Source organism: Oryzias melastigma, linkage group LG6 (assembly GCF_002922805.2).
Source record: "Oryzias melastigma strain HK-1 linkage group LG6, ASM292280v2, whole genome shotgun sequence".
NCBI lineage: Eukaryota > Metazoa > Chordata > Actinopteri > Beloniformes > Adrianichthyidae > Oryzias > Oryzias melastigma.
Genome location: NC_050517.1, coordinates 5,893,644 through 5,912,105, shown reverse-complemented (window position 1 = coordinate 5,912,105; position 18,462 = coordinate 5,893,644). Strand labels below are relative to the sequence as shown.

The following is an 18,462-nucleotide window of genomic DNA, read 5'->3' as shown; positions in this document are numbered from 1 at the left end:
GTTCTATTGTTGCTGGATGCTGCTCTTACGTGTACTTCGTCACGGATGAAGTTCCGCAGATCGCCGTGCTTCATGTAGGGCAGAACCACCAGTGGTGAGCCCTCTGGTGGAAGGCAGATTCCCAGCAGAGAGAGGACGTTGGGGTGGCTGAAGTCCTTCATGATGATCCCTTCCTTCAGGAACTGAGACACCTCCTCCAAGTCTGTAATACCTTGTTTGAAAAGAAAGAGAGAATAACCCGATTCATTTGGGATTTTTAACTTAACACTCCTTTTAGTTGAAAACATTTTGCAAAGACAGCTTTGAGATAGCACAAAGAATTACTTCCCATGCTATGTTTACAACATGCTGTCAAGAACTGGAGGTGTAGGACCCAAAATGCAGGAGACCAGGTTTGCTGACTGAAACATTTAATAGGTTGACCAGAACATGAAAAAAAACCATGAAAGAAACAAAAAACGGTGACAAAACAGAAAAGAGCAGATGAGCTGACAAGGTAAAACTGAATAGCAGACACTTGGGGTGTATCCAGACTGGGAAAATGATTAGTTAGGAACCAAGTCCACCTAATTTGTTCCGGATCGAATCTTGAACCCTACGTTTGGTCTGTATTCAGACTGCACTTAAGCAGATTATTGTTTTCCAGACCAAAGCTTGTAAACAAAACCACCTAATTAAAGATGTCTTCAGTTACTGACAGGCAGTTATCGGGGCGGGGCAAGACAAAAAGAGTCACTTTGCAAATCCTGGCCAAGATTGTTAACTTACTCCAAGGGTCTGTAACCTGCAGCTCTAGATCCACATGTGTCTCTTTTATCTCTCCATGGTGGATCTTTGGACAAACATAACATAATTCATGGAGACTGCTGATCCAGACATGCAATGTTCCCTCTAAGCTGCGCACGTGCGCAATTGCGCACTGCTCCCACGCCCGTTGCGCACAGCAAATCTATTCTGCGCACAACATAAAATTTATTCTAAACTTTAAATAAAATTATAATATAAGTAATCTGACATGTGCTTGACGCCGACAATTTTTTTGACGCATTAATCGCGGATTTTCTCATAAGTGCCTTTCCATACCACGCGCGCGGGCGTCCCGCCCTCTCTCACCGGCTGCTCTCACTAGTTCACGGGCGGGTCTCCAACCACAGAGCTGCGAGCTAGAACCGGCCCGGCGCCAGGACCTGGAGAGCTCCTGCACTCTAACCCGGCTCCGGTTCGCGTCCAGTACCACGTCTGGTGGTACCGCCTCACGTCTGGTGCCGCGTCCCGAGAGCTGCAGACCCCCGACGTTCCGAACAGCAAGGGCACCGGGGGGCGTTTTAAATGTTCTGGAGGTTTAAGCGTGATCCAACCCCAGCAGAGCGGTCTGTCTGCCGGCATATCCATGGCTTGAGCTCCGGACACGTCGCTGCGCAGCGGCAGTAACAGACTGTCAAACTATCCACAGTGTATCCCGCTTTTCTCAGTCTTTAATGTTTTAAAAAACAAAAGTTAATTGGAAATGATAAATCTCTATTTCATTTATTACTGCAATTCAGCAGAGGAGGAAAAGATTTTGACCTGACATAAAAATGAACATGAAAGTGTTATGGAAATGTTATTTTTTGATGTTTTTTATTTTATTTTACTGAACGTTGATTGAAGTTTTGAATTTAACATGTCCTTCACTTGCACTTGGGCTTTTGTTAGGCAAGGCAAGTTTATTTGTATAGAACATTTAATGTACAGAGACAATTCAAAGTGCTTTACATAAAACATTAAAAGAAACAATCAAAAGAAATAGTAAAAATGTGATCATTAAAATAAAATTAAAAGAAAAGTAGGCATTTTATGTTACAGCCTTTTATTGTTAAGAAAGTATCTCCATACAATGTTACAAAATAAAGTATTTCTGATGAAAACTATAAATTTCGTCATTCCTGTTTTCATAATTAATGTAGAACTGCTAAATTCCATGAAGCACGCATTTTTTTCCTTAAAAAATGCCACATAATAATTTGCAATTAATCGCGAGTTAACTCAGGACAAAATGCTCTGTTAATGTGTTCTGTGTTGCATTGTTGCTCCTGTGTGATTGGATGAGTGTGGGGGTGGGCGGAGGAGCAGGAGAATCCAAGAAGGGTTGTGGGAGCATGAAGGAATGTAATGAGGAACGAGCCAATGAGAGCACTTTATCGTTTGTGTTGTATTTGGCGTGGTTACGGCCGACAGTAACCGTTTACAAGTTTATTAAAAGCTTCGCGGTTGGAAACGGTCGCCTCCGCCTCTTCATTGCGTCCTGGCGGATGCTACAGCATGTTTGCTATTTTAACTACTATTTGTATCTTTCTTTTATTTATTATGGAAAGCACTTCAAGATTCTTTGTAGCAGGAAAAGTCCTAAACAATTAAAGTGGAGTTTGAATGTATTCCCAGACAGCAGGACCCGCTTCCTGAATGTTTCTTACTTTTCATTGTAACTGTTGCAAATCACTCACATTGAACACAATTTGATGAACATTTATTAGTTTCATTCTTTTAATAAGCTACATGACTTGTTAAGATAAGAGATTTCAGACAGTTGAAATATAGACGTGAATACAGAGTGAACCCTCATTGTTGCTCACTGCGGTCGAAGGAGCGCTCAGTGAGTTTCTGTGTTTGCTCAGACGCACAAAAAATTAGAGGGAACATTGCAGACATGTCTTACTTAATTATCATGTATTTAATCTAGATTAGTTAAATGTATAAATTGATGTCTGAGGTTCACATAGATGATAAACTATGTAGGTTTTTACATCCTGTTGACCTGAAGACGTCTTGTTTGATCACCTCTACCTCCAGAATGAACAGATTTTATACGCAAAGCTAAACTTTGGAAAAAGTTTGATCTTTTATGAGTTAAGGACACAAATTATCTTATGCTGCACAACATTGGTTATAAAAAAAGAGATGCTGGGTTCTTTTCATATGTTTGCTTCTGTTTGTGCCAAAAAATAGGCATAAATCATATTTATTATAAAAGCAGAAGGTCATGAATGCAAATCCATATTTCTTAAAGGGCTAAGGTAAGACTATGCAGCTCCTTCTAGGTTTTGATTGGTAGAAATCGAGCCCAGATGGCTCTTTTACTGTTAAAGGTTGCTGACCCCTGACTTATTTAATCTTTTTATGTCACTGATCAATTCTGAACGTCTGTATGAAGGCCAGGGTCAACACTTTTTACTGCTACTTTGGTATGGTGAAGTATGCTGCAAGGCGATCACTGAGGATTCTACGGCTATAGCGATAGGTGTTTATGACACATATATTGTTGGGAAAACAGTGTGAAAATCAATGTGTATCACATTAAAGTTGTTTAAATGAGCCTGCATTCATCCAACCACATTTCAATGAGTTGCTGCTGCATCACTACTCCACGTTTGGCCACTAATAACCGGCTACGGTGGCTGTTTAGGTTAAGTTGTTCCAGATTATTTATTATTTCATTTTTATTCATTTCCACAGGCAAAAACATAGACATAATACATTAAAACAACACAAGGCATTGTTTGCTGAGGAAATGAAAGGGAGCATGGAGACAACTTATTTTTCTGCCCCCTTTATATGCAATACATGTAAAAAAACAAAGAAAGAAAGATCATATCCAGACTGAGGAAATCTCAGAGCGAACCGAAGTTGGAACCAAGACCACCTCAAAAGATGGGTCAGAAAGCGGTTCCTGGTCCCGGACCAGGGTCTATGTGGCTGTATTTAGACTAAACTTTGTTTTTTAGATTATTGGGGGAAACAAAATCTGGTTCACTTTGAGCGAACCATATGTGTCGAGTCTGAATACACCCTAACGTACACTGAGGGTCATTGACAGAAATGAAAACAGCTGCGGAGGATTAACATGAATCTGGAGTGAACCTGAGGAACAACTCTAACCACGAACAAAACCAAGAACACAACTGAAAAACCAAACTAAAGCAAAGAATCTTTGCACAGGTGTTTGAGTGACCACTTCCAATGAAAAGTCCACATCAGGGTGTCCAAAGTCAGTCCTCGAGGGCCGGCCTCCTGCTGGTTTTCCAGAAATCCTGCCTTGTCTGCTGCTGATTACCTGGATCAGGTGTGTTTGGTCAATAAGGAGCTTCGGACACCGGCCCTCCAGGACTGGAACTAGATACCTCTGGTCTAGGTAAGCGTGAGCGTGTTTCAGACCTCGCTATGCAGCATTTTAAGTGTCTTCCGGTGCTCTATGTACAAAACTGAACATGTGCTGACAGTCAAACAGGATGAGTGACGTATGATATTGTCGTTTATAAAGCACGGACATGCCAACTGTTTGAAAGTTGATCATGAAAGAGAAAACAATAATAATTGCAGTTTGTGCCTGGATAGAACTCTATGACACCAGATCTTATATTGGAATCGAGTTGTGAAGAAAAAGCCTGGAGCAAAATTTGCATAATTTCCACTGCTTTGACATTTCACACCAAACCGCTTCCAACTGTGAGTATGTGCACTACTATTGAGTAGTGAAAGTCTGTACAATGGCTAGAATCTAAATGGGATCCCGGTCCACGGGCCAAATATAATGTTTTTGTATATCATGAAATAAAGGAGAAAATAAAGAATATGGTTTCATTTATTTATTTTGATTCTGTATTCATTAAGGTAACACACATTAGTAACAATCAAAAGTAAATAACATTTGTCTTTGAAACCTTTAACATCTAGGCCTCACAGGACATTTTAATCAAAAACAAGAGCAATCTAAACAAACGTTCTTCCAATGAAACAGCAAACTGGGATCCTAACGAGAGACGTGGAGCTGCTCTGTTGATTTTATTCGTTTATCCCTATTTAATTGGTATTATTGGACAGATCCTGCACTCATTTCTAACTTGTATAATTTTGACAAAACATATTTTTATGGAGAGTAAAATATTGAAAGTTATTTAAGGTTTACATTGTTTTATTCTGGAATAATATTCCTGTCTTTTTATTATTTATAATTATGCTAAAAAGTTACAGTTTTAAAGTTTAAAAAATTGTCATTCTGGTAGCCTTTTGGACTTTTTTGGCATTTAGTGAGATTTTTTAGGCTGTTTTAAGTTTAGCTAATATTTAAGCTACATGTTAGCTGTTTTAGCTAACCTAATTTTATTTTAGGTTTTATTATCCTAAATTGGCATCTAGCTAATATTTTAGTTGGCTATCAACTTCACCGTTTTCTGCTATCAGATTCAGCGTTTTCAGTTATCAATTTCATCATCTTCAGCTATCAACTATAGCATCTTCATCGTCCAAATTCAGCTTACAGCATTCACACTAGCATTGCCGCAGGTAATGCTATATATCTAGTTCATAATTATGTTCAATTTTCAGTTCAATTCAATTTTATTTATTAGCTCAATATCACAAAAAACAATGGCCTCATTGGGCTTCATGCTGGTAATTTTACAGAAGCAGAAGGTCAGAAGGTCAGCAGAAGGTCAAGGAAAAACTCCTGATTCAGGAAAAAAAAGAAACCTAATGGATGTCCAGATGAGGGAGAGATCCCATCCCCAGACGGACAGGCGATTTACCAGGACTGTTAAAGAAGAATTAGCTTATCTAACTTGACGACTACACATTATAAATAAGGTAGTAGATGGGCTTCATCCAGATGTTAAAAAGTTACAGTTTTAAACTTTTAAAATTTGAGTTTTAGAGTGTTAGATAAATGTTTATCCTGTTCGGCCTGCAATCTAAGGTGTGTTTTGGATTCAGGCCTCTTATTGAGTTTGACTCCCCTGCTATAGAGAATCAACGTAAAACGTGTAAGTGGTTTCAACTAAATACTCCGCAGCTTATGCAATCATGACTTGGTGGGCCAAAAGATAACCTTTGGCGTTACTTTAAAAAAAAAATATATCAAAAGATATCTTAAAAAATTGAAAAGGAGGCACAGAAAACCCTGTACCTGCACACATTTCTTATTAGCTAAATGCATTGGTGCTGCTGGAGTCCTGGACTTCAGCCTTTCTGACTTTGCTATAATCTGATTGTGCAGATTAGCAGGAAGATTCACCATCAGATGAGGCCAAACCCCAAAGACAGACACAGAAAAAAAATGTTATACTGTAAGGAGTGTGACTCTTTTCCTTCAAAAAAATAATTATCTCTCCAGTTGAAAACATTCTGTTGGGCATTTTCCTCTTTATAGACACAGCTACATTCAGATAAAAGCATCAAGCAGAAGTCTCAACACAACAAAAGCTGAGAATGACGACGGCGTGACCTGTGAGTTCACTAAAATTAATAAAGAAACGCTCAAATCCCAGTGGACCAGACCCCAGGCTGGCTGAGCACCCCCCCTCACTGTTGTTGGTGGCTCCCGGTGACTTCATGGGTCTTTTCTCCAAATTGCTCCAGCATCAATCTCCTGCCTGTGGCTGACAGGTTACACGATTAGGCAGGACCTCACCGCCGTCCTCGCCAATGGACGCTCATTCATCACTGCTACTTCCAGCTGAAAGATTCCTGGCCATACTGAGATTAGTTCTCTAATGCTATTGGGGGGATGTGATATCATGCAATAAAAATGGAATATAATCTAAGCAGATGTCAGGTTGAACAATTGTTGTTGGACGTGAAGATGTTTGGGTAGGAAGAGGGGGCATTTAGTCTTTTTTTAAGATAAAGAAAAAGGGTCAACCTGGAAGACTAAGAACCAACATGAGCTTCTACATTCTTTGATCATCCATTTGAGTTTTGATCTACTGTAAAATAGTTTTCAGTGGTATTTTAATTATAATTATGCCATTTTTAGGTCAAATAAAAAAAATCAGTCATTTTCTAGGACTAGTTTGTGGGCGGGACTGTTGTCGTATAGGTAACCCCGCCCCCTCTTCCCCTCACCTTTGCTTGAGAGCTCTCTGTTTGCATGCTCTCCTGCAGTCTTACAGCCTCTCATACCCCATGTCTCCACCCTCACAGAGGAGACACTGTGAGAGTGACATTCTTTGATGCTGTGGCTGATAGGTGGTTACTGATTACCTGTCCGGTTGGGAGGTGTCCTGTCTGGTGTGGTGATGAGGGGAGTCCCACAGGGCACTGTGCTCTCTCCCTTCCTGTTCACCTCCTACACCAGTGACTTTCCGTACAACTCAGAGTCATGTCACCTTCGTTGTGTGTGAATCAACTGCTGCTCAATGTGGACAATACCAAGGAGATGGTGACTGACTTTAGAAGGAAGCGACAAGCTTCCCAGCCCCCCAGCATCATGGGCAGGGATGTGTCAGAGGTGGATCTGGGAGTATCCATCCACAACAGACTGAACTGGAAGACCAACAGCACAGCCGTGTACAAGAAGAGCTGCAGCAGACTCCATTTCCAGAGGAAACGGAGGTCCTTCAACAGGTGCAGCAAGATGTTTGAATAGTTTTACCAGTTTGTTGTGGCCAGCACTCTGTTTTTTTCACTCTTATCCTCCACGGATAACCCTGAGGACCCGCTTTTTGTTTCAAAATTTTGAAACAAACATGTGACTAAGGCATAAAGGGCTGCTTACAAATACTCAACACATTTGGTATAATTACAAAGGAAATGTTTTATTGCCATTGATGATTCAAGTCCTTCATTGAAGCTCGTTCAACTGACCCATAAAACGAGATCTTTATGGGTTTCAAGTCTGTTTTGAATTCTTTTTTTTAAATTGCTCCTTTTCAGCATATTTTTCTTTTTTTCTTTACTAGAATTTTTTTTAGTTGATAAACTCAATAATTACAAGTAGTATTAGGGTCACAAAAGAAAAAATAATATTACTAGTTTTTGCTAATAAAATTATGACTTTTAATCTCGTAAATTTATGATTTATAATCTCATAAAGTTTATGTTTTTTCTTGTTAATTTTAAATCTTGTACATTTACAAGATTAAATGTCGTGAATGTACGAGAATAAAGTCAAATTCAGTCTATGACTTTTAAAGTCACAAATATACAACTTTTTTCTTGTAAATTTACAAATTTTAAAGTTGTAATTTAAAAAAAAAAAATGTTTATAAAATGGCCCTGATACTCTGCTGTACAAAAATAGTTTTTTTGTATATTTTTTCTTTAATTTCTGTTAAAAAACATTGGTATTTGCCCTCGTTTCCATGCCTAAGGCCTCATGCGTGCACAGGGTGGTACTTACGGTTTAGGGACTTCACCGCACAGTGCAGCTTCTGGCCGTCGGGCTCGAGCAGCGTTCCGTGGTAAACGCAGCCGAAGTGACCTGCACATCATAATACAGAGAATCTGTCAACATATGATTATTTGAAAACCTGTAAAGGACAACGTCTGACTTTCTTTTAGGCCACAAAAGAGGGTTGTTTTTATTGGAAGATTCACGGTGAGTTCTATTGTTCAAGAAGAGGGACCAGTGGGTGTGCTGTGACTACATGCAGGGAAATTCGAATTCAGGGTCCTGGAAAAGAGAACTCGGCCGATGGTCCAACATCTGGTTCTGGAGGAAGGGTACAGTTTTCTTTCCTGTCGTGGAACAGTAGACCGACTTTACACCTTACACAGACCTCTTCAGGGACAATAGATCGAATCCACATGTGATTTGTGGAACTGGAGAAAGCATTTGATTTTTTTCTTGGTGGTGTTCTGTATGGGCGATCATCGATATTGTGAGCCATGTATCACGTATCGCATTGTATCGTGAGGTACCCAGTGACTCCAAGCCCTAATCTGAAATTGGGTTTGTTGGTTACAGGTTGTTTGGTGCACCACACTGCCCCCCTCTTTAGCCATAAATCGACACAGCTCTATGACACCGGTAAAGTGACCCTCAGCCTGGTTCCAGGCCTCCTCCTGGGAAGTGAGCGACAATTATGGAGTTTCACAGCAGTTTCCCAGTATGGATAAGAGCATTTGTTTTAGTGTGTTGGAGTTTGAACCTTCAACCTTATCAAATGGGAGGTCGAAGGTGATTTCAGTGGTCCACAATAATCATTTTCTTCACGTTTCACACCTAAAACAGCAAAGTTTCAGGTTTCCTAGAAACACACAGTATTACATATCTATGAGTAACTTAGTACAACAGTTTATTCATTAATATGCCTCAACAACTAACAACCTGCGTCAAAACGCCTTAATTTACAGACCGTTTTATTGTGTTCTGTCCCTTTGTACCAAGGGCATGTTGGCAGCAGGGAAATGAGCGTGGCATTCTTCCGTCACGTCCCTGCAGATGTGTAGCGGTGTTGGGTTTCTCCGCTCAACAATGGAACTTGGGAAAACCAGCGGCAAACATCATGTCTGCTAATAAATCTACTCTTGATCAGAATTGTATCTGCCTGCTGGAGCCTTTGAAGTGAAAGTGGCTGCACGGGGAGCTTTTCTTTGAGGTGTCCAGCTGCATGTCGAGCTCCAAAGCAGAAATGTGAAGCTTTGACCAAAGCGTGAGGATCAATATCAGGGACAGATTTTGGTTGTTGTTGACTAATGTGGAAGACTGGCATTCTGACAAAGTTCTCACTCCCAAAGTGGTAAAATTCACCCACTAATACACCCACATAGCTTCAACCAGTGGGAGGGAATTGAATTACTCCTGCTGACAGGATCAGCTGCATGACTGAGGCCCCGCGGAGCCAAGCATTAGTAGAAAGAAGCCGTTGAGACGTCGGCGTGGAGACTGACCTCTGCCGATGACCTGGTTCAGGTGGAGCAGCAGCTGTTCCCTGGCGATCACCACATGCTGCACCTCGGTAAGCAGGTCTGGGTGAAGACAGGATGGGTCGATGTGGACGGGGGCCATCAGGAGGGGGGACACCAAGTCGCCCTCCATGGCCAGGCTCATCCCAGAGCTCAGGGCTCCCAGTCTGGGAGACAGCAGCTCCCCGTTACCCCCGTAGACAGGGGGGGGCGCCCGGCACGTCTCGGGCCTGTCGACACCCTGATCTGGAGAGGCAAAACGAGATGGAGGGGGGTCAGCGACTGCATCAACAGGACCTTAAAAGGTCAAGGTGCGTTACATGATCAGCTATAAAGATGGGGGGCATTTGTAACGGGGATAGACGCTGAACGGGGGGAGGCATTCAGTTTTCTCTCGACGTTGGTGAAGAAAAACAAGTGCAAGGAAAATCTGAAGTGAAGGCATTACTGCAAAAATTAGAAAATAAATGGATCCAAAAATGGGGTAAAGAAAAATGTTTTTTACCAAAAATTCTTATTTAAAAAAAATAAGTTTAGTCAATAAACATTCAATTAATGTTGCTATTAAAACATTTCTTGAAAAGATTTTTTTTCTTGCAAAGCAGAAAATATAATTTTTCGTGAAGCGGGTCTTTTTACCATTCTGTTTTTGCAGTGTAGGAATGGCTGGGTTGAAGCTTAAATATGGATTCTGATCACCTGATCCAGCTCACCCTGAAGGCAGCTATTAGCTCATCAGTAAGTTTAGCCTCCCAGATTGTAAGCAGCACAAAACTCTCTTTTCTCATCATCGTCGGGATCATATTAGCAGGAGCCTCCCAGAAGCGCTCAGGGCCACGTGCACAAAAACACACGAGAGTTCAAAGAAGATGAGAAATGTGAAGAGTTGTTGTTTTTATCTGAAACGTTTTGAGCTTACATTACACCTGTGAAGCTACGACTACCCAACAGCCAAACTAGCTAACCTTTTGGGTTAGCTACCTCTTTTAAAGGGAACTAGCTGCTACTAAAGTCAATTTTGTGTTGGGTTTCAGATTAATAACAGTTTGTGGATGTAAATACGTCATTAAAAAGAAGATAAAAACCCTAAAGATCTGTATTCTTCTGATTCATCCTGCAACACTTAAGTCATTAGCATGAGTTAGCAGAAAAGTTAGCAACATCCCAAGCAAAAAGTAGGTCCATTTAAGTGTGTTCTGCAAGTATACTTAGTCTATAGTACCAGTGACGTTTACTTTTTAAATAGTACTTAGTCTGAAAAAGTATTCACTTGGTAGGATACACAGAAAGCTATGAGTACTACGTTTTGTGAAGGGATTTTGATATTTCTAATATGGTGGCTGAACGTTTGGACTTTATACGGATCACAACAACTAAGAGGTTTCACTTCTGATTTCTTCTTCTGATTTTTTTCTTCCAATTGTGTTTGATCTCCTGTTCAGGCCAAATAAAGCAAAGAGCTGGCTTCTCCAAGCAAAAAGTAGTACAGTCATTCATTCATCTCACTATTAATAGTACACTATTAAAAATAGCAAGTCTACTATAGACCATTTGTGTCTAGAGTAGGAAGTACACTAAGTATTCCTTCAGACTAAATTGGAACACTTTAAGTTAACAATATATAGATGGTAAATAAAGAGTAAACTTCAAGTGTACTGCCTCACTTTTAGTAAAGACTAACCTTAGCAAACACCTAAAGACCCACTCCAATGAAAATTGTGTTTAATCATGTTGCAGCATTTCTCTCATGATAGAAGAAGGCATACATAAAAGAATTTAAGATTAAAACTGCATTTCTGAGTTTTTCTTTAGACTATGGTCACATATCTCAAATTTTTCAGCTGACGTTTTTGTAAATGTGAATTGTGACCTCCAGTTTACGGGTCTAGACAGGTAAAGCTGACAACGGAACGCTGCTGAACACAATTTTACATAAAAAATGAAAGGTATCCTTACCAATTGTGACAGAATATTTTTAAAGTATTCATTTCATAAATGTCCTACCCAACTGTATTGGTTTTCCTCTCTTGGACAGTTAAGCAAATCAAAATACAAATGTATGATATCCTCCAAAATTGGATGTTTTATTGAAAATATCAACCTTTCATTTGAGCAGATGTTATTCTAATGGGTTTTTTTTGGCTGATGTTATTTGCACGTATTTAAAGTGCGATCGAGCACAAAAGCCGATAGAAATTCATGTTGGCTACATTTAATACCTCTGGCAAAGATGAGTTAGCGTTACAATTGGCACAAATTAAAAGAATAAAATCGTTAATACCTTCATAAATAAACAAGCAGCATTCATGGAAGTACTTGTAACCTTTGTCTAACTTTGAGCGGATTGTAAGAGAGAAATGATCCACGACTTGTTTCATATTGTCCATAGGAATTTGGGGAGGCAGCTGTTCCCGGGCACATTCCAAGGTCGCGGTTTAACAGTCCAGTGACAGGGGAAAGACGCCATTACAAAACTTGGGGGAAAGCTAGGCGGTCACAGGGCGTATCGCCGGCCAGCAGCAGCTCTGACTGGCAGCGCCCATATCAAGGGCCACTGGCCACCAACCCAACTGCCCGATAGCCCCCGGATGGGGGAGGGGTTAAGAAGTTCTTTCTACATTTTCCTCTTTCTAGTTTCTTGACCAGAGCAATGATTCTTATAAAAATGGCGTGGCAGCATGAAATCTTGAAGATTCTGTCAATGCCTCCCCATCCTGATAATGCTTTTAGGTAATAGCGTTTGGAAAATACAGTTTAATTTGTGTGTCAGACTGGGCAGATATTCACTAAAACAATACCTGTCCACTGTGCTTTCATGTGTTCATCGTGTAAAAAGGAAAACAACTAGTCTCACCAAATGCAAGAGAAAACGTCCTTCTTAAAAATGATCTATTGAAATCCGAACTTAAGAGTTTTCAGAACAAAAATGAAATTCTTATTTGATAAGTGCAAAGACAAACGATTGCTTTCTGATGTGATAAGATGTCCCAGTAATATCCTTTTTTTTCATGGATCCCGATGTTAGTTTAGAACATGCATGAGGCTCTTAAGGAGTGACGGCGGGTACAGACAGTAGGGTAGGGGTGGGTCGGGGAGGCCGCTCTGCTCCACATACCCTCCAGCAGGGTGGTTCTATAGTCCACTGACTCGTGGGAGACCATTTCATTGGTGGGACTGACACTCCTCGCGTTAGCCAGCCGGTCCAGATGCTGGATGTGACCCCGGCTGTCATACCAAACCTCAGACAGATCTAGAGGGGGAGAAGCAGAGGAGGAATGGCAGAAAAGAAGGTGAAGGGAAACATGAGAGATACGTTAGAGAGAGAGGCAAAGCGTTTGCACCAGCTTACCCCACATGAACCCAAAAACTAAACAGACATGCGCACAGGTCAAAGAAGACTCAACTACAATGGAAAATGTGCAACTATACGACAATACAAAGCAGTGAACAACATTAACACGTTCTATCAATTCATTATATGTTTTAATCATTTTTGGACTCTGACCTCCTCCTAGTCTTACCATCGATGTGCTTGTTCCTCTTCCACATCAGCACCGTTCCCAGCAGAAGCAACAACAAGCTGAAGAAAATGCAGCCCACAATCAGGCCGGTGTAGTCCTGCTCCTGTGCCAGCATCACCCTGCCCAGAGTCCTGATGGAGTCTGCCTGTCGCCACTGAACAACACAAAGACAGAAGCAGAAGATCAAACCTTCTGTGATTTTCTAGTTGACCTCAAGGGTGTCACGTTTGTCCCCATCTCTGACTAACCAGGGGACTCACAAGCGAGACTTTACCTCAACTGCTTCAAATTTGATGTAAATTGTATCTATTTCTGGTCATCACTGGATGTTGTGTCGTTCTTTCGTCACTAGAGCGTTCTGGGTGTAGTAATAACATTGCTCTATGGGGGTTAGAATTTTGCGTTTCCTGTCTTTCCAAACATCCTCCTCAGTTGTACATTGGCATAACCGTGTGAGATATGGCTTTGGTGTGTTTGCCACTGATATGGCAAAACAAGTGAAACTGGGAGGAGTGGATGCAAATAGATGAATATGTTACACCCACGGTCTGATTAAAGGCTTCAAACAGTCAAACAGCAACAGCAGCGCCAAGACAAGATTATTCCCCCAACGTTTGGCAGTTTTAAAACTCCTAATACAGACGACGAGGTTTAGAATTCAATCTTAGAAAGAACTTTACACTGTACCCTGTAGTACGTTGGGAAGAGCTTCACCAGCAGTAGAGCTCATACTTATGGAGGGATCAGTGTGTTTAACAGTCAAGAGCAGATTACATCAGTCATATTTCAGCCAACGTTATTAAATTTAGCGGAAATTAAGTTTCTTCTGCAATTGAAAATTCGTCTGGGTTTTATTCTGCAGGAGGGTGAGATGTGTTTGGCTCTGTGAGGTTGTGGGATATTGGCTGACCTGCCCTGAGATAAAGGCTTTGGACTAAAGAGAAGCTTCACTCTGAAGGAGCTTTCTGCAGACAGAAGCTCTCTGTGAGGAGGAGGAGGAAGAGGGAATGGAGGAAAACTAATCCTGAAATTGCATTTCTGATTGCATTTCGATTCATTTTTTTGTGCGATTACTGAGTAAATAATCTATTTTAATCACAGTGATTTTTAACCGAATAATTGCAGTTAAAAGTCTCAATTTGAGGTATTTTATTTAAGTTTGTGACATTATAGAACAGAAAAGTTAAACTACTGCTGTCATACAATTAATTTTTTGTGAAATTAATTAGTAGTGACCTGTAACTAATAATCTAATAAATTGACTTTAATCGCAGGGATTTTTAACCTAATAATTGCTGTTAAAAGCCTCGTTGTGAGGTCTTTTATTTAAGTATGTGAGATTATGGCGGAATAAAAGATCAAAATAAAACTAAAAAAGTGGCTTCATCATTATTTAAAAATTTATTATAAAAGACTTCCAACCTTTAACACCACTGAGGGGTCCTTTTTTCAGTCTCGAACAAAAAACAAAATATATTTAAAAAAACACATCAAATCCAGAGTAATTTATCACATCAAAAACAGTAAAAACATTTTTCTGAGCATTCCAAAAAATATTGAACACCAACTTCCTATTGATACCAAAATTCAAATGTTGATTCACAGTTTATCACAACAGTAAAACAGTAGAAAAGACATGAGGGTGAATTTATAGTTTTCTTTAACCTATTTGTGTGAATTTGATCATTTTAAAGACTGAGATTAACGCGATTAAAAAAAAAAATAATGTCTGTAATTAATTAATCACAATGAACTCGATCATTTAACAGCTCTAAGTAAAACATGAAATAAATTAACTAAAACATGACAAAAGCCCATGGAGAAACAAAAATGGTGACTAAACAAAACAGAGCAGATGATCAGACAAGGAAGAGCTGGAAATCAGACACTTAAGACGGTTGATTAACTAAATGAAGACAGCTGTGGATCTGATGGATAATTCAAAACAGAACATGACCAAAACCCAAAACAATCCTCACAAGGTTGTGCTGAACTTGCTCTTATTTACCTCGTGACCGTCTACTGAATCAGAGTGATGAGACAGACAGGTGGCTGCTGAGCTGCTTCACTCAGCACTCTGCCTAATAAATTCTCCCTGAGCTGCTTTTTATGAACGCTGGCATTAGGACGGGGAGTTATTGAAGTTTTCTGTGAACAATCTGGAATGCTGAAGGAATGTGGTGATTTCCACACATTTCCCAGCATGCATAGGATAGTCTAACATGGACTATGTTACTTTAACCGGATGCCCCATCTACTGTCGTTAAAAAATAGAAGTTAATCAACTTGTTTGAAAAGTGTCAAAAGAGCTGAAAATGTAAAACCAGCAACTTTTTCACCCAGGAAAAAATATGTTGTGATAACACAGAATTTTCTTACAATGCAATATATAAATATTATGTGGACCAATGACTGGTTTCACCTCAGACAATATTTTTACAGACTGGCCTACATGAGGCTAAAGTTAGTGTCTGATTTTTGTTAGCTTTGGATTTCCCTTAACTTTGAAAAGAAAATGAAAAGTTGAAAAATCTCTTTGTTTTAAACATAAAAATGGTTCTGTATGAAATCTAGTGTAAAACCCAGTTAAAAATGTCTGCATAACATTCATTAAACGTGAAACAGCCCATCGAGCCGCTTTTCTCCTTCAGAATCTACTTGAACTACGTTGATCGTGCTTACGATTGAGTTACAGTATGTTAAAGATTTTGTGTTCAGGCGTCACCGACGACGCCTCGGGTGTTGAAGGGTGAAGATAACCCCCCTGCACAGTCATGAAGACCCAGGGCGTCTGTGGTATTTGTGTTGTGTAGCGATGGCCAAGAAACACTCATTGGATTTTGCTTTTAAACTTCGTGCGGTGGCATACGCCAAAGAGCATTCTGGTGAGGAATCTGCACCATGTTTAAGGTGGATCCTGAACATATCCAAGAACGACACAAGCAGATGGGTGATATTGCAAAAAGGGAGCAGACTATTTCCTGGCGGAGAAACTAAGCAGATTCCAGTGGAGAAAAGGAGCGGACTAATTCCTGATAGAGAAAGGTAGAAGACTATTTCCTGGTGGAGAAAGGAAACAAGCTAATTGCTGATGGAGAAAGGGAGCAGACTACTTCCTTGTTAAGAAAGGGAGCAGACTAATTGCTTGATAGGAAAGGGAGCAGAATACATCCTGCTGGAGAAAAGGAGCAGACTAATTCCTGGTGGAGAAAGGGAGAAAACTACTCCCTGGCAGAGAAAGGGAACAGACTACTTCCTTGTTAAGAAAGGGAGCAGACTAATTCCTGGTGGAGATGGGGAGCAGGCTACGTCTTGGTGGAGAAAGGAAACTGACTAATTCCTGGTAGACAAAGGGAGAGGACTGTTTCCTGGTAGAGAAAGGTAGCAGCACGTTCACAGACATGCTAATCAGAACAATGTTCTCATCATTTGAATAAATCCTGAAATGTTCATCTGTGTTGTCGGCCTTTTTTGACCAAATTTCACTGCACAATTCCATCCCCATTCTGTCTGTGATAAAAGAAACATCGAGCCGGCTGCCAAATTTTTGAAAGCAACACATTTTTGGCTACTATTGGAGGATTATATTAAGCAGTATTTGATTGTTTAAGGTGATACATGTCTGGGCACTGATCTGGCGTCATTAGTAGTAAACAAATGTGGGGAAGATGAACATTTGAGGACTCTAGCTCAGAAATTTAGAGTTACAAGTTCTTCTGTACAAAAAAATAAATAAATAACATCCATCCTCTGTCGATCTTAACAAATAGTAAAATAACAAGAAGTCAGCATGTGGGTAACACAGTCAGTTTGTTTCTCAAGAGCACTCAGACGTGTCACCACAATGAACAGACATCAGCAGCGATGCTACAAATAGCTTGAGGCACAATAGTTCATGTAGAACTAAAGAACCGGTTCTAAATAATTTGGAGTTGAAGGCTGTCCTCCCATGGCAGCCTTCTGTCCCCAAACACACCTTAAGGAAAGACTGAGCTACTCTGATAAAAAAAAAAAACCCACATTGAATAACGTGTTAAATATTTACAAGAGTGACAGCACATTTAGACCCAACATGTGCAGTTTGTTTTGGAGGTTTGCCAGGAAAACACCTTATTTGTGTAAGAAAACACAGAAACATGAGTCAGGTTCACTAAGCAGAATCAGAAAAAAAGAAGAAAAACATGCCACGAGCTTCTGGAGTAATGTCCAATGAGAGGACGACAATGTGACGAGATAGCTTTGGATTAGCAAGATCTCAACATGTTCCAGTCACTGAGGGAACCACTAACCTTTATGTAGTCCAAAACATTCTGGACAGGAGTCCCTTTAATTCTTCTGACAGTAAATCTACACTAGAATGTTTCTAAACCAGAAAAAAATAAGGTTGGTTTTGCATTGTTCTCAAATTCTTATAAGACTAAAGAGAACAATGCAACATGAACCTGAAACATGAACAGACGCAGAGCTCCAAAGAAGACTTGTACAAAATTTGTCCAAAATAAAGTTAGAGAATGCTTGCATGATTTAGTTTCAAGCTGTTGCAATTTTAATTTGTCAAGGTGTAAATTGTATTTTTTTTAATTTCATAATTTTTATACTTATGCACAAAATTATTGTATGAGTTACAAATCATAAAATTACACACGCACAAATAGGGAATGACACACGCACAAATGAAGAATTACACACGCACAAATCAGGAATGACACACGCACAAATGAAGAATGACACACGCACAAATGAAGAATTACATATGCACAAATTCAAAGTTTCTCTCCATAGAGAAAACAAGCGGACAGGAACTTTCACGTAGCTGCTTTATATACAAGTTTATGATTGTTGCCTAATCCAGTGATCTCTGAGGTTGTGTGTGATTCACAATATTCAAGTTCATAAGTTAAAGATGAACAGATTACCTGTGGAACCAACAGGAACTGTGCACTTTGGCTTTATGTTTCTAAATTTTATTGCTTTACCACATAAACAAGCTTAGTTGTTATCACTTCCTTATATTGACATTCCTCACACGGATCAAACATGCATATTTTGGAATATGTGTTGTTACCACTCCAGGAGCTGTGCCAAAAACCAATTATTCATTCCATGATGAGGAGCTACCTTCTCCAACTGTAGGGATTAGTGTGGAATCTTTTTTTCCATCTCTTCCCGATAAGCCTGATTGTCAGTTTACTACAAATGCTGGTCTCTGTGGTCGTTAACTCAGGAGCTCAAATAAACACTTGAGTAAAGCAAATTTACACCAGTGTCAGTCATTCTCACT

The 18,462-nt window shown here is 40.0% G+C and overlaps 1 protein-coding gene across 2 annotated transcripts in view; it reads right to left on the bottom strand.

The window, feature by feature from the left end:
* Nucleotides 1–18,462, bottom strand: part of met (MET proto-oncogene, receptor tyrosine kinase) — a 96,395-nt gene that overhangs the window by 10,044 nt on the left and 67,889 nt on the right. For both annotated transcript variants that reach the window (XM_024261880.2, XM_024261881.2), the window contains 5 exons: nucleotides 13,182–13,335; nucleotides 12,776–12,910; nucleotides 9,646–9,906; nucleotides 8,153–8,233; nucleotides 30–211 (listed from right to left, as the gene is read on the bottom strand). In XM_024261880.2, coding sequence (XP_024117648.1) covers nucleotides 30–211; nucleotides 8,153–8,233; nucleotides 9,646–9,906; nucleotides 12,776–12,910; nucleotides 13,182–13,335 — 813 coding nt within the window. The remainder of the gene's footprint in view (nucleotides 1–29; nucleotides 212–8,152; nucleotides 8,234–9,645; nucleotides 9,907–12,775; nucleotides 12,911–13,181; nucleotides 13,336–18,462) is intronic.